This window comes from Dysidea avara, chromosome 12 (assembly GCF_963678975.1).
Source record: "Dysidea avara chromosome 12, odDysAvar1.4, whole genome shotgun sequence".
NCBI lineage: Eukaryota > Metazoa > Porifera > Demospongiae > Dictyoceratida > Dysideidae > Dysidea > Dysidea avara.
In genome coordinates, this window is record NC_089283.1 from 24,367,532 (window position 1) to 24,382,873 (window position 15,342).

General features: G+C 37.2%; 1 protein-coding gene across 1 annotated transcript; it reads right to left on the reverse strand.

The window, feature by feature from the left end:
* Positions 1-548: 548 nt before the first annotated feature.
* Positions 549-13,845, reverse strand: LOC136240445 (ras-related protein Rab-6A-like). The gene is made up of 8 exons (XM_066031427.1): positions 13,706-13,845; positions 3,819-3,877; positions 3,612-3,771; positions 3,437-3,548; positions 3,292-3,385; positions 3,173-3,239; positions 747-842; positions 549-690 (listed from the first exon to the last, which is right to left on the reverse strand). Exons 1-8 carry the CDS (start codon positions 13,767-13,769, stop codon positions 623-625), a joined length of 720 nt encoding a protein of 239 aa, XP_065887499.1. The 5' UTR covers positions 13,770-13,845; the 3' UTR covers positions 549-622.
* Positions 13,846-15,342: the final 1,497 nt, after the last annotated feature.

Below are 15,342 nucleotides of genomic sequence, written 5' to 3' on the forward strand. Positions count from 1 at the left end.
ACTATGTATCCTAACATTTTCACACAGTATTTTACATCACACATGATCTTTAATGTCAGTTGGCAACAAGTTCCAATCTTTGTATCTAATCAGATTGGATATTCCAAGATAGTGTCAAATAGAGCTTGGATTATTCAGCTATGTTGCAATAGATTGAGTGTAGGTGGCTGCTGCAGCCGTTGTATTTACACTTAAGTCCTAAGACTGTTATGGTTGGTCAGGCATTCTGTAGTGATCCAAATTTTCTAATTAATTAATTAAATGAACTCTTCATACCATTAAAACTTGAAAAAATAGTATTAACTCTTCTATTAGAATACATCTGACTGCTCTATTAGAGTATCTATAAGTTTTTCACTGCTATATATATACCTTAATTCAGTTTATAATTGTAACTTTTATGTACGTAAGTTATTATACAGCTGTTTACACCACTGTAGCCATACTGCCCTGTTCCCTTATTATGTATATTCGCGCTGTATTCTGGTGTTGCTATTGGGTTTCCAGACCCCCCCTCCAAATCCACCCCTAAGACTATTGTTCTAAACTTGGTTCTTATCAGTGTTAATATGACTTTGAAGATAATTGTACAAGTGTATGTGTACTATGAGTCTATAATAATTTAACACCAACAATTGCCGCCCTGAGTTTCTTCATTTGTCCTTGGGTTCTGTAATCGCACCTCAATAACTATGTTGTAGTTAAGGACCACAATAAAATAATTATAGTTATTTCTTTAAGGATACGGTCATCTCTTGGTCTTGTCTGTGAGGCAACTGGTCTTGTCTGTGAGGCAACTGCCACTTGTCTATTTGCTAACTGTCGATGTCGTACCTTATTAGCTGTAGAGTAGTTAAGGGTGACATTAAACTAATACAAGTACAAGGAAAAATTAGGAATCTTAAGTTATAGCGTGGTCATAGAAGTAGAAGTAATGAAATAATAAGAGAAGTAGCCTATACCTACAGCTAGATAGTGGACATTAATCTATGACATTATAGCCATGGTATAGTGGACATTATAGCCATGGTATAGTGGACATTATAGCCATGGTATAGTGGACATTATAGCCATGGTATAGTGGACATTATAGCCATGGTATAGTGGACATTATAGCCATGGTATAGTGGACATTATAGCCATGGTATAGTGGACATTATAGCCTTGGTATAGTGGACATTATAGCCTTGGGTATTTAATGTTCACTATATAGCTACAGGTGTAGATAACTTGCATTGCTTTTTTTATTTCTATGACCTCTACTCAAATTTAAAATTCTAATTTTTCTTTGTTCTTGTAACATAATTGTGACTATCAAACCTGTGGATATTAAAATGGTGCTTGTATTCTTTGCTATATTCAATAAACAAATACCTGAACAAGCACCCGACTATTAATTACTGAAAGTGTAAATGGCCATTTTGCTTTATGTTCTGCCTGTCACCTAGTGAAATGAACAAAGAACAAGAAATGCCTCTGTATCCAGTCACTACAAAATTTACAGATGGTTTCCATTTAGTAAAAGGAAGCCATTTCATGCTATCCACAAATCAACACCAAAGTGGAGAAAGAAATGGGACACAACGTGTAATTCCATGATGTATCCATTGTACCTGCTAAAGGCGCATTTCAGGCCTAAGTGATGGTAAACAGTAAAATTCTTTTGAGATACAGTAAAGAAATCAAGCTCATAGTGCCATATAGTCTTGGCTAAAAGAAAATTCAGTTTAAAAGGCAATTTTTTTGAAATTTCATAAAAATTTGTTGGAAGTCTCTGAAATCATTATTGGGTTAATGCGGAAACTTGAGGCTGGTTTATGGGTGATATTTTTGGCCAAAAAAGCCCACACCTACATGATCCCTACTTTATAGTACTACTGTACTGTATGATAACATTACTTTGTTAAGGCCACCTCCAACTTAGTAATTTATAGGTGAAAATCTCAAGACTGTAGGGATGGTAGGTTGGCATACATATATTATAACTATATGTGTATATAGAGAAATCACAAAACGTAGTACAAAATTACAAACTACATGCGTAAGGAAATATCTCAGGCACTTAACATTTGCAGCCATATTGTGTGTGTTTTAAGATAACTGCAAATTAAATGTCATAGCAAAGAATATGATGTTAGTTTTATAGCTCAGTGCTTTAATTTAGGAAGCCCCTGCTATACAACCCATGACTTTCTTTGGGCTCTCACCCAGATAGGCTCTACGCTAGCAGTGCATGCAGGGGTCAAAAAAAGCCTAATGCAGATTAAAACAAAGGCTCAAAAACATAATAGTATCTAGGTGCCCATCATTGACCTGTATACTACCTGAAGTCAGATCATGTGAGACAACGACCCAACCACCCAAAATATGTCACAAACACAATATGACTAGGGGAACTTCAGTACAAGCACCTGTGGAGAAAATTTTTTATCACTCATACTTCATCAAGCAAAAAGATACAGAAATACATTTAATCCCTAATTCAGTCATGGGTATAGACTGAAGAGTAGGGATTAAATGTCCACTAGTATATCTGCAGGTATGGGTGACCTCCCTTGTTTCCCTACCTTTTTAGCTATTCCCTGCTTATTTTTTTCCTTTGATCCCTAATCCAACTTAAAATTCCTAATTTTTCCTCTACTTGCAAAAGGTACAAGTCCAGATCACCCAACTCTAATAGAGCAGTCAACCACAGATTTTGTGTTTAAACTGCTAGTAACTACTTAATTCACAAGTACCAACATAGTAAAAATAGTCTAAAATCTTTAGTAAAAGTTTCCTTGGGGAATGTTCCCAGACTGGCATCATACCTCAGATTGCTCCATTCATTTTACTGCTCCTGTTGCTGTGCCAACAGAAGCAAGAACAAGCAGCCTGCCTCAGTAAATTCCTTTAAAATGTCAGCTTTACAGAATTTTTGGCAAAAATTGCTACCAACTTCAATTTCAAAAATTTCCTAGGGAAGCATGCCCTCAAATTTAAATCCTCCCATACAGCTTCAATATTATGGAATATAAGTGGACTATAGCTGAATTATTAGATTCATGATCACTGCAGATTGTGACCTCACCCGTGAATATAACTAAAAAGCTAACTCCAGATAATGTTTGCATAATATCTGTGATTTCTGCACACAGTAAAAACAATAAAAATGTTATCACATCAAGGATACAGTCATCCTTTGGTCTCTCTTGTGTTGCCTCCTCATCAGGCAAGGCAGCTGCCACCTGTCCGAATAACTACGTGAAGGTTTATAGTGACAAATGTCTCAAGACTTGATCAATCCCTTACTTGTTTTACATTGTAGCCTGCTTTTGCACTTGTTTCAATAAACATCACATTCAATTCTATGGCCTTCTTCTCTCCATCTTCCACTGACACTTGTCTACAATGAATACATCATTAGGTAAGGTAAATTTGTTACAGCAAAACTGACCTTCCATCAGCCAAGTCTGTTTTATTTCCTACCAACATTATAATAACATCATTGCCTCTCTCTGCCCTCACATCTTCTATCAATTTGTTGGTTTGCTGAAATGAGTTCCCATCTATACCAGAGAGATAGAGTTTACCAACTAATATGCACCCTAGGGGGCTTCCCTAAACCATACTTGTGATGTCATAAACAACAATTGCCACTGTTGAGTCTCTGATAAATGACGGGATGAGACTTCTAAACCTCTCCTGTCCGGCTGTATCCCATAATTGTAGTCTAACTGTTTTGCCATCCAAACACATTGTCTTTGAGAGGTAGTCTATTCCTATCGTGGCCTATATCAGTGATATACAATATTGGTACTGTTAGTAATAGCCCATACCTGGTAGGTATTGCTAAAACTGTCATACATGAATCTCCAGATGAGGGAGGTTTTACCAACTAATGATGAATAAAGTAAAATAGTACTAGTCTTGCTTGGCACAAACCATATGATTTTTAGGGGTGAGCAATACAAGCAATAAAATATCACAGTATCGATACTACAATGCCTGATACGTTGGTATCAAGTGCTTCTACAAAAAATATTGGAAATTTTAATTTCTATTGATCACATGATATTTTACTTACAATGTCCACAAAGTTTACTGCTAAAATTGCAATGGTCATGTGTTTTGACTGCAAACTTTACAACCACATAGCAGGTTTACACCAGTCTTAATTGTCTACCACAAGGTTTACTAATTTACTATATACAGTGGAACCTCAGTTATCCGAACCCCTTGGGACCAGGGGTGGTCCATAAGTCTGAAAAGTCCATATCTCTGAAACTGTGTAGAAACAGTCTTAAAATAGCATAAAGAACATTTTTTTTAAATTTCAGTATTATCAACTACCCTAATAGTAGGCATTCCAATATCCGAGATTTTTTAATTAAAAAATTCTCTGTATATTCCCCAATAGAACCCTGGCACAAAATAACAACTTGTGTTTAACTTGGGATTGCTCCGTCGTCCGAGCTCCAATGAGAATGAAAATTGCTGTGGGGTTTGTCCACACGCTGATCATCATGAAAATCTTAGTTTTATCATGCGTGTTACATATAAGTAAGTTTTGTGTTGTTTTGCAATCTTTTCAAGCCTTGTAATGTATGTAGAATACTTTAAAACTTTAAAAAATGTATTGTTGGGTGGAAGGTAGTCACTGGTGCTTACCTTAAAGTGCATAGTTACTTCGCTCGAATTAGCAATTTTCAGCTCCAGAGCAATTGTCTGATGGCTATGTCATCAGCTCAAAAGTATAAACCACTTCAAAGTCGGCATGACAATGCCATAATTGAAACCACAACTCCACCTTAGGTATTGTTGCATCATTGTGGCACCTCCACTTTAGTGGTTAACCTTTATAAGTTGTTTTTAATAACTTGACATAGCCTCTTGCCTATTTATTTTATTTATTTATTTATTTTATTTATTTATTAATGCTTTACAGCACAAGTGCTGAAGGTCTGTAGGACACCTGGTCCTACAGCCTGCTCAAAGACTTTAGCTACAGAAAGGTATACACCATTGTATTGAGAAGTGTGCAGTAGATGAAACATATTTGCTCACCACAAAGCATACAAAGATCGCTGAGATCCGATACGATCTGAAGTTACTGTCATTACATGTACAAACTTGCAGCTAAAATCAACTGCAATTTCAAGATAGCCCAGATTGCTAGATGGCTTCCTGATTCAATTGTGCCATTTTCCCTTTAAAATGTATGGGAAGCCCCGGAGAAAAAATGTACCTTTTGTCAGTTTTTAAGCACTGTGCATAGTAACAAAGTAGCTAATTCCAACCCAACAAACTATATATTTCTGAGATCGGCAATCAATACTTTATCTATTGAACATATAAAAAGCCTATTTTTCCAAAATTTTAAAATCGGGCTGGAATGCCTACTAATAGTAAATAGAACAGTCACTACTCTAATAGAACAGTCATTTTCGTAGTTCAGTTAACCGAAAATCCGGTTAAGTGGGGTCCAGATAACTAAGGTTCCACTGTACTCAACTTATGGTAGGCATTCCAGTATCCAAATAAAAAATTCTCTGTTTTTCCCCCAATAGAACCCTGGCACAAAATAACACCATGGGTTTAACTTAGGATTGCTCCGTCATCCAAGCTCCAATGGAGATAAAACTCGTTTTGGGGTTGTCCACATCATGTAAATCTTAGTTTTATTGTGTGCTTTACATCTGAGTGAGTTTTATGTCATTTAAAGCCTTGCAAAGTTGCAATGTATGAGGAATGGTTTGAAACTTTAAAGAACGTACTGTCATATGGAAGGTATTCACCAATGCTTACTTTTAAGTGCATAGTTACTTTGCTGGGATTAGCGATTTTCAGCTGTGAAACAATTTTCTGATGGTTACTCAAAAGTATGAACCACTTCAAAGTCGGCCCATAACAATGCTATAATTGAAATCACAACTCCACATTAGGTATTGTTGCATCATTGTGACACCTCCATTTTAGTTGTTTACCTTTATAAGTTGTTAACTTAAAGTTTGTACTTACTTGAGATAGCCACTTGCCTATGGGTATACACCATTGTCAAGTGTACAGTAGGTGAAACATATTTGCCCATCACAAAGCATAGAAAGATTGCTGAGAACCAATAAACCTTGAAGTTACTTTCATTACATGTACAAACTTGCAGCTAGAAGCAACTGCCAGTCCAGGTACTCCTAATTCCGCAGTTATGCCATTTTTACCTTTAAAATGTATGGGGAGCCCTGGAAAAATGTACCTTTTTCAGTTTTAAAACACTGTGCATGCTAAAGTAGCTAATTCCAACCTAACAAGCTATATATTTCTAAGATTGGCAATCAATACTTTATCTATTGAGCATATAAACATTGATTTTTTCCAAAATCTAAAAATCAGACTCTTATGGTATCAAAACACATCAATACTATGACACAAACATTTGGAATTGTATCAAACCTGGTATTAACCACCCCTAAATTTGTTTTAGACACAAGGACTTTATTGCTTTGAGTATAAACATCTACGCCTAAAAAAATCAATCAGGCACATTTCCAGTACCAAAGTTGTTCTGCTGGGAAAACTGGTTCATGTGCACACTGTCTATACAGGTCTTCAGAAAAATCTGAGAACACATATTTATGGGGCACCATTGCGAATTGGCCTCTTGTTGTCTTTTCTCCACTTCAGGAGGCATGGATGCCTCCACTACCGCAGCCTAAAAGTGCCTGGTCTTGCAGTGGAAAACTCTGATTGTAATGTGATGAGCTGGCTTCATTTTGTCATCTTAGTTTTTCCCTGTTACATTCTGCCATCATGTGTATCAGCGGTTGTCGTTCATCCTCTGGTCATCCCCTTAAGGGTCATGTTCCAGCCTCAGTTGACCTAGCATTGGGAGAGCGATATCTTGGGGCTGTTTAAGCCTCATTTTACTTTTCACTTCTCTTTGTACTGTAGGTTCTGTTGTTTTAGTTCTGTAGGTGTAGGTATAGGCAAAACCTTTTAAATAAAACATCTTAGCTTAGAGTTACAGTGTGGTGGATGGGTGTGCTATTAGAGCTAATTCTTCTTTTCTGTAAAAAAAAGGGAGTAGCACAACTACAAGAAAGCTAATCACCACAATCATGTACAATTATATTATACCGATGTTGTATTGCTACTGATTGTAAACTACTAGTGGGATGGGGTACAGTTTGCACTTTTTCCTACAGACGAGAACATATAACAGCAGCGGACAAGTGCATGAAGTGATACAGAAAAAAACTAGATGGCCCTTCATCAAGCTCCCTTTTACTGAAAATTCTTTCTAAACATGATCTCTGTATCGTGATGCCCTAGGAATTCCTATTCAGAAGCACCTATACCAGACTAGACGCTGTACCTACATCTTTCCAAGAAACATCAACCAGTTGGACACTAGCAGCAGTGTGTAACAATTACATGATCAAGTTTTGTTTAATATTTGCCATGCTTACTAGGAAAACCGCTTATAGGAATGAGCTGAAAATCAGTGTATAGGTGGATTAATCATTATAAAATAACCTTTAAGTGGTTTAGAAGAATTAAAAACACTGAACTATACTGAACAACGTGTAACAAATGCTTAATCTAATAGTGCAGTCGCCCTAGTAGAACATTCAGTAAGTAATAAGCAATGTTGGGGGTAACGCGTTTCTTATAACGCGTTGCATAATAACTATTACTTTTGTGGTAACGAAGTAATCTAATGAAATATGCTGTAAAAACAGGTAATATAACTCAAGTTATTTACTTGCAAATGTAACGCGTTATCTAAGTAATGAAGTTACTGTAACGAGTCTAATATTATGTAATATTATTACTTTAGGTAACAAAGTTACTAATCTTGTTAGTAATCCACTGAGTAATGCCTGGCCACTATGAAGTAACAAAGCCTACTGAATAAAGCTTATTCACCAGCTTCTTGCTTATAACCAAAATTTGCACATTGTCCAACAACGCAATCATGTCACATGATAAAGCGGTAGCTTCACATGTGACAGCTTAAGGCTGTGGACACAAAGTAATATAATATCAAGAGTGAATAATAAAAGTGAGTTCAGCTACAAACAAGTCACCCTATAGAAATTTCAGCTATGAACAAGTCATCCCGTAAAGAGATCAGCTACAATTAAGCCACCATGTAGAGAGTTCAGCCACAAATAAGTTATCCTGCAAGAGTACAGCTACAAACAAGTCACCCTGTAGAGTGTTAAGCCATGTAAAATGGTCACCCTGTACAGAGTTCAGCCAAAAAAACATCACCCTAGAAATTTGAGCTATGAACAAGTCACCCTGTAGAGTGTTAAGTCATGTGAAAAGGTCACCCGTATAGAGTTCAGCCAAAAAACACTACCCTAGAAATTTTTCCTACGAACAAGTCACCCTGTAGAGTTCAGCTATGTTACAAGTCACCCACCATGTAGAGAGTTCAGCTACAACCTGTAGAGTATTCATCCATGTGAAAAGTCACCCTATAGCTACACATAACACCATACACATGCATGGTTCAGCTGTGTAACAAGTCACACCTAATAGCTACATGGTAATCATTTTATTCAGTTTCAAATTTACAATAGACACATAAATTTACAAAATAGTAGACATTTTCATGTTCGTCAAAAAGGAAGCCTCAAAACTGGCAGCTTTAGGGTTTGCAATTACAAGGAAGTGATAACAGCCAAGCTGTGAAAAATGGGTGTGGCTCTATAAAAAGCCCCAGGGTGGAAAGTTGTGACATCAAAGGTGATGGCCAAGAAATGGCTGCAATGATGCAAATGCCAATCACTTTTAATGATGATCATTAAAAATGATTAGCAGCAGCCATTTCTTGGCCGCCACCTTAATTTTACAATATTTTCACCCTAGGGTCGCACCCTTTTTTCACAGCTTGGCTGTTAAGAAACATTTCTCAAAAAATATTCTTCCATTTCAGTTCCAAGTATATAGTCTAAAAACAAAAAAAACAACCACCTACAGCAGAAATCAAACCACTGACCTCTTACCATAAGGCAAGAATTTTCATGGATACAAATTTCCGTGGATTTTGTAGACATTTTATCCACAAATTATTTTAAGTCTATGTACAAGCTGTCTAGAGATCAGTGTCTCAACCACGAAAAAATTGAAAATCACCTATTTTACTACATTTTGGCAATCCAAGAAAATTTAATACCACAAATTTTTGTTGCTCTAGAGTTAGTTAGTATTATGCCTGGTTCAAGTTGCTTTGTATACTGCTGTATAAAAATTTTGCAAAACAGCCTTCTATTCCAAATCTTTAACAAAATGGCTTCAGTGTTGACTGCAAATACCCTGTTTTAAATCCTTATGATAAATCAGTAGGTGTTTTAGTTGAAATTGTATCTATATTAATTCTGGTGAACTTTGAGACATCACAAAAGCTAACTTCTGGGGAATGCTCTTGCTACCAGTATAGATAGCATATGATGGGATTAAAATTTTCGTCTATCCTTGTTATCAAGAGTCCATAATAGAGCACTATTATGAACTCTTGTCATTATGGTGTGCTAGTTACCAAAATGATGACAGGCTGTTCAAAAGCCTTTTCTCTTGACATTTTCTTGCTTCTTTTACATTGTCAGTGTGTTTCATCCTGTGCTGGACAAGAACACAGTTGATATTGGAGGGAATATCATTGGCAGGTAGCAGCAAATATCTTTACAGCTTTGCTGTTAGCCAGCTTGTCATGGCCTTATTTAGCAATACCTATTAAATGCTCATTACAATAAACTTTTAACTGCAATCTTGGGTAAAATAATTACAAAACATATATAACCTGTTTTGGCTTTGCTTTATCAAAGCCGTAGAACTATGTAGTAAAATAACCATATCTGAGACCTATTTGCATCCTAACTGTAACTCAGTGTCACGGTTGCAGGCAACAGAATAGAAACAATTATGAACTTATAGTTTCTAAACACCCATTCCGTCAACTTGAATAAAAATCTTGTCCCCTATTGTTTACTACAAGTCAATGTGCCTAACCAGTCCAGCCTCCTGTTAGTAATTTACCCAGCTGTAAAAAAAAAACAAACACCACTTTGTAATTAAGAAAGCAAAATGTTCCAATTGTGAGCACATTTATTTTGTAACAAGGATCTGGCACCACAGTTATTGTACTGTTGATTTCAGATCCATCTTCCATTCATGATACAAGTTCCATATGCATGTTATGTAAGGGGTGAAGCTTAAACCTTTCTTCAACTTAGCTTTGTCACTGCATGTATTGTCACAGTGACTTTATCTAGTAGTGATCAATCCATAGTGGATTTTTATTAAAAAAAACTTGCAACAGAATAACTTTGGCAGATGGAATGTTAAAATGGAACTGAAATCTACAGTTACCATCCCTTCGTTAGCAGAAGGACCTGGTGACTCTAGCATTCAGTATGCGCCTGTCAGTGGAATGCAATTAATGTGAGAGACGTGGTTTCGTGCAATTTATAGATTGCTATGATATTCATAGCCATTCTATCTGTACAAGATTTGAGGAAAAACTGCATATCATACAGTACGATAGTGCTGCACCACAAAACAACAGGTGTGGCACACGAAATAACATTACCCAAAAATCAACCTCAATTTCCCTGATGACGACTGTGATGAGGCAGTATTGGTTAGGTAAAACTAAGCCCAAACAAGCTTTCAGATCGACCCGAAACACTTTCAACAAGTTGCTACTTTTTTATTTAATGGAATTTTCTACTGACTGACAGAGTAAGTAACTGACTGATGCCTTCAGACAAGTGTAACTCAGTAATGGCTAAGGCTACGGGCTTGATTTTTTTGCTGTTTGACGTCACTTCGGCCCAAGAGGTGCCTTTTGGCATACTGCAGTACGTACAATGCATTCTTCATGGACTTACCAGTGTCCTCCTTTGTGTTCCATTCATCTTTGCTGACAGTGAAAAGTGTCGATTTGGTGGTAGCATATGATGATAGCTTCCCTTTGTAATGGAAATTGTCCGTATTTTTCATAGTGGTGCAGAGGTGCTTTTCGAACAGTTCTTGATTCGTAGTTCTGTGTAACGGGTTGAACATAACCAACAACAGTGTAATGGGCTTTTCAGATGATAATAGATTTTTTTATTCCGCTGTTTCCTAGTGGTGCGTCACTTGCTCAATCGTCTTATATTTTCTCTACATCAATATCTCGACAACAAAACCTGTTTCACTAAACGGTGCCACTTCAATTCACCTGGGATTCACACTCCATTATGAGAGACGCACTTTGGCAAGTTCTTTGTAATATACTCCATTCTCACATTGTCCAGTTCAAAGGTCATGCCACTTTTGTATCCCACACTCGAAACAACAATCGGTTGTATAGGTTATAAATACAAATTGCAAACCATATGTAGTAAGGAAGTAGGAACTGGGAAGTGTTACATAATGGTTGGTAACATGGATGTCAGTAAACTAGAAAGTGTCACATAACAGTTTGTAACGTGGACGTGTTTGCCTGATATGTACACCCTTGCCCTTGGGTGCTGTGCGCCCTCAGGCATTGGATGCACATATCAGGCAACCCCCCACTGCCGTGTTACAACTCAAATTCAGAAACAGAGATGGTATACAACATTTATACCAAAATAAAATTATGTACAGACATAGGTTATAATTATGCGATCTATGGTATAGAGAACCACCTGAGGTGTTGCTAGTGAGTTAATTATGCCATAGTCTCGTGTAGCTAGACATCATTTTTCTTTTGTGTGAGGGCGTGTTTCCCACCCCCACACAAAAAGAAAAAAAATAGCAGTTTGGCTATGTACGTATGTACTTGTATGACTTCCCAAAACAGGTGCTTGTGATACCTGAAACCCCTGCATCAAAAAAATACACTATACAGTCTCAAGGTGTGTTCTGTGCTACCATAGACTACCACGACTATAGCTATAATAGTACTAGGTGAATGCATAGCATTGAAGGGGCAAGCCTACTTATAGCAATCTAGTATTACTGCATGTTTGTTTGCAAGGATAATAATAATAATAATAGTATAATCATAATTGTATGACCTCATATTAAATGAGTATAATTGGGGGAAGGGAGGTAGGAAATATCAATTAAAGTACATTCTAATCTATCTTGTCCTTAAAATCATCTAATGAGCTGCAATTGACAATATGTGAAGGTAAATTGTTCCAGAGCTTGATTGTGGAAGGGTAGAAGCTAAATTTGTAAGGATCTACATGGACTGATGGCTGCATGTATTTAAGATGGATTCCCCTTGAAGGTCTTAATGGCTGACAAATGTAAACAAGTAAAGGAATATTAACAATTAACATGAATAATTTTGTAAAACATAATCAAATGAGCTTCCTTGAGTTGTGTCTCAGTACTGGACCACTGTAGCCTTGACAACATGGATGTAACACTACTGGTGCGGCAATAATCCGACATAACAAAACGAGTACCACAATGCTGGATAGAATTTAGTTGGTTGATGGCACGATTAGTGTGAGGAGCCCAAACTGATACAGAGTATAGTACATGATAGGCTTAACATATGTTAGATACAATTCAGATTTAACTTTACGCTGACAGGAACTGAAATTTCTGTGAAGGAAAGAGAATGGTAGAGTTGGCTTTCTATCAGATAATATCAATATGGTCATTAAATGACAGCTTAGAATCTATTGAGACATCTAAAGTCTTTGCTGTGATAGTGATGACTTATTCAGTACTCAGGGCCGCCCACAGGGGGGGGCAACTGGGGCATTTTGCCCCGGGCCCCAGCCTGAAAGGGGCCCCCTGAATACCTGTTTAAAAGATCGATATACTCTAATAGAGCAGTCAGATCTAAATACTCTAATAGAGCAGTCACAGTATTCTTCAGAGGATCAGTGTGGCAAGCTTATAGACAAGGAGATATGGTTGGTGATGGGTAGTTATTGGCATTGCCAGCAGGTTGTGACCTTTTTTTTTTTTTTTTTTTTGGTTTTCACCTTACAACTTGGGTCAAGGGCCCCACTTTAACTCTTTGCCCTGGGCCCCTTAATTTCTCTGGGCGGCCCTGTCAGTACTGATAGTTTATAGACATTCTACAATGTACACATTTTCAGCTGCAAATAGTTTGCAACCATAACAGGAAGCCAATACCATATATGTTTATTTAATTTGAGAGTTTGTCACAAAATTACTAGCTATTATATTTTGAGCATATTACATCAACATAGAAGCATGACACTACAAATACTGTCAAACCAGTCAGTATCTCACAAAATCAAGGTTGACATTACATCATAGATACAGTATACCATATCGGTTAAGTGGCACTAAGTATTTATGGCATAGTGGTAGTAGCTAATGCATATTAATTTGGGTGGGTTACTGGGTTCAGTGTCTTATGAACGTACAATGCGTTCAAGCAAGCAATGTACGTGAATCCATCACAACTATTGGATTGACTAGACCTTGGAGATCTGATGCCTTTACTTTAACTTAAAACTTGCTAACTATCCAAGATAATATTATGGTGATCTAACTAGCCTATAGCTATATTCCCCTAGTAAAGCTGAGAATTGGTTCCACATAATATACAACCCTCTACTACCAATTTTGTTAACATCATGACGCAGATCTAAATTTAGTGAATCTTTCACCTCCCCACACCCATAGATTGTAGGCACACCCCGGCCCAATAGACTTGTGCTGACGGAACGGTGAATGTTAGCTACAACTCACTCACCGTTTCTCTCTCCCAGGAAAACTAGTTTAAACTTTCGTAGTGGATTACTGAAATCGCTCGACATGATTTATAGTAGTGTTATTAGGAATATGACACTTCGAAGGGGCGGGACTAGTTCTTTGCATAAGATCTAATAAATGCCCATCTCTGCGTAATAGGATTACTTGACAGTTGTGGGGCAAAGTTTGTGGAATTACGGTACGTGTAAAATCCTGAGATATTGCAAATGAACGTTCGGAGTTGCTGGTAGAGACGTAGTCATTTTGAGAGAGAGTTGCTGGTGCATGGAGCTCGGCATGGAGGCTGTTTAAGATGGTGGTAGACTTTATTGCTGTACTGAGAGACTTCATCAGTAAATTATTTTGGTGTAGTTGTAATTTTGTGATGTGTTGATTGTGATTCAAGCAAGTTTTGGATTCAAATCAGTATAGCTAAATGGGGGATTGCATGACGATGGTATGTGAGGGTTTAGTACAGTGGTAGCTATCTCAATGTTGCTACAGTTGGCAGGTGTGTGTCATTGTAGTTCTTGTGTGTTTCATTACACATCAAAAGCAATTGTGTATTGCTTCACTATTCAGTGAGAATAGTGAAGCTGCCTTGCTGAAGGATTTTACGAATTTGATCCCGATACTAACGGAAAGTACAAAGATGTGGCAGAGAAACCATATGCATGCAAACAATGCTAACTGCATACTGTATAGCAGGTTTTTCTTGCGGACAAACTTATGAAAAAAAATCATGCAACACTTAATCTTGCAAAGTGGAAAGATGGAAAGTAATGAACTGAACTAGGTATGCTAGCTGTGTTTCTTTGTGAATTTACCAGGAAACAGGATAGCAAGGCAGCTAGCTGTTCAGCGATGTGAAGAAACACATGTTGTGTAGGCCAGGGTGATAATTAATAATCAGCAAGTTTTAGTGGCATGCATGTGACGATAATGTGGTTACATGCTATATTATGCTGGCTGTATCCCTTCACTAGTGATCTGGCTAAGTTCATAGCTCCTATATATATTTAGTTAATTAGTATTCTTGGCCAGGTGAAAAGAAAGATGTTGTTGGACATCATCATTAGACATGATCTCTGTATGTTTGTGGTCATTTTCTCGGAGTAGCAGAAATGACTTCATTTCAACCTAAATCATTTATCCCTTGTCTGGTCCAGCCTGATATAGGACCCTGCCACTGTCCTGCATGAACAGGTGTGCATGTGGTGTGTGTGTTAATTATTTTAATTACCCCACCAATTATATGCTGAAACCATTGTGTGAATATTCTCATCAATAAAATTGTGGTGGTGCAGTGGATGGGATTCAATTTATTGTGTTGTAAATAAACATTACATCATAATAAACACATTGATTGTGTGGATGGTATAAGTTACTAGTAGCCCATTGTATATTTGCATGAAATTTTGAATGTCGGGTCTCATCACATTAGTAGAGTGTAAAGCATAGTTCTAATCAAAAGGGTAGAACCCTACATTTTAGTTCAGTGGAACCATTTAGCAGCTACCTCTGGATCCCGGTTGTGTGGCTCATTAGGTAGTTACGTACCTTACTGGAGGATCAAGTCACCAGCTGGTCTGGGATACATTCAACAATGTCAACACTGCTCCGTGTATTAACAGGCCA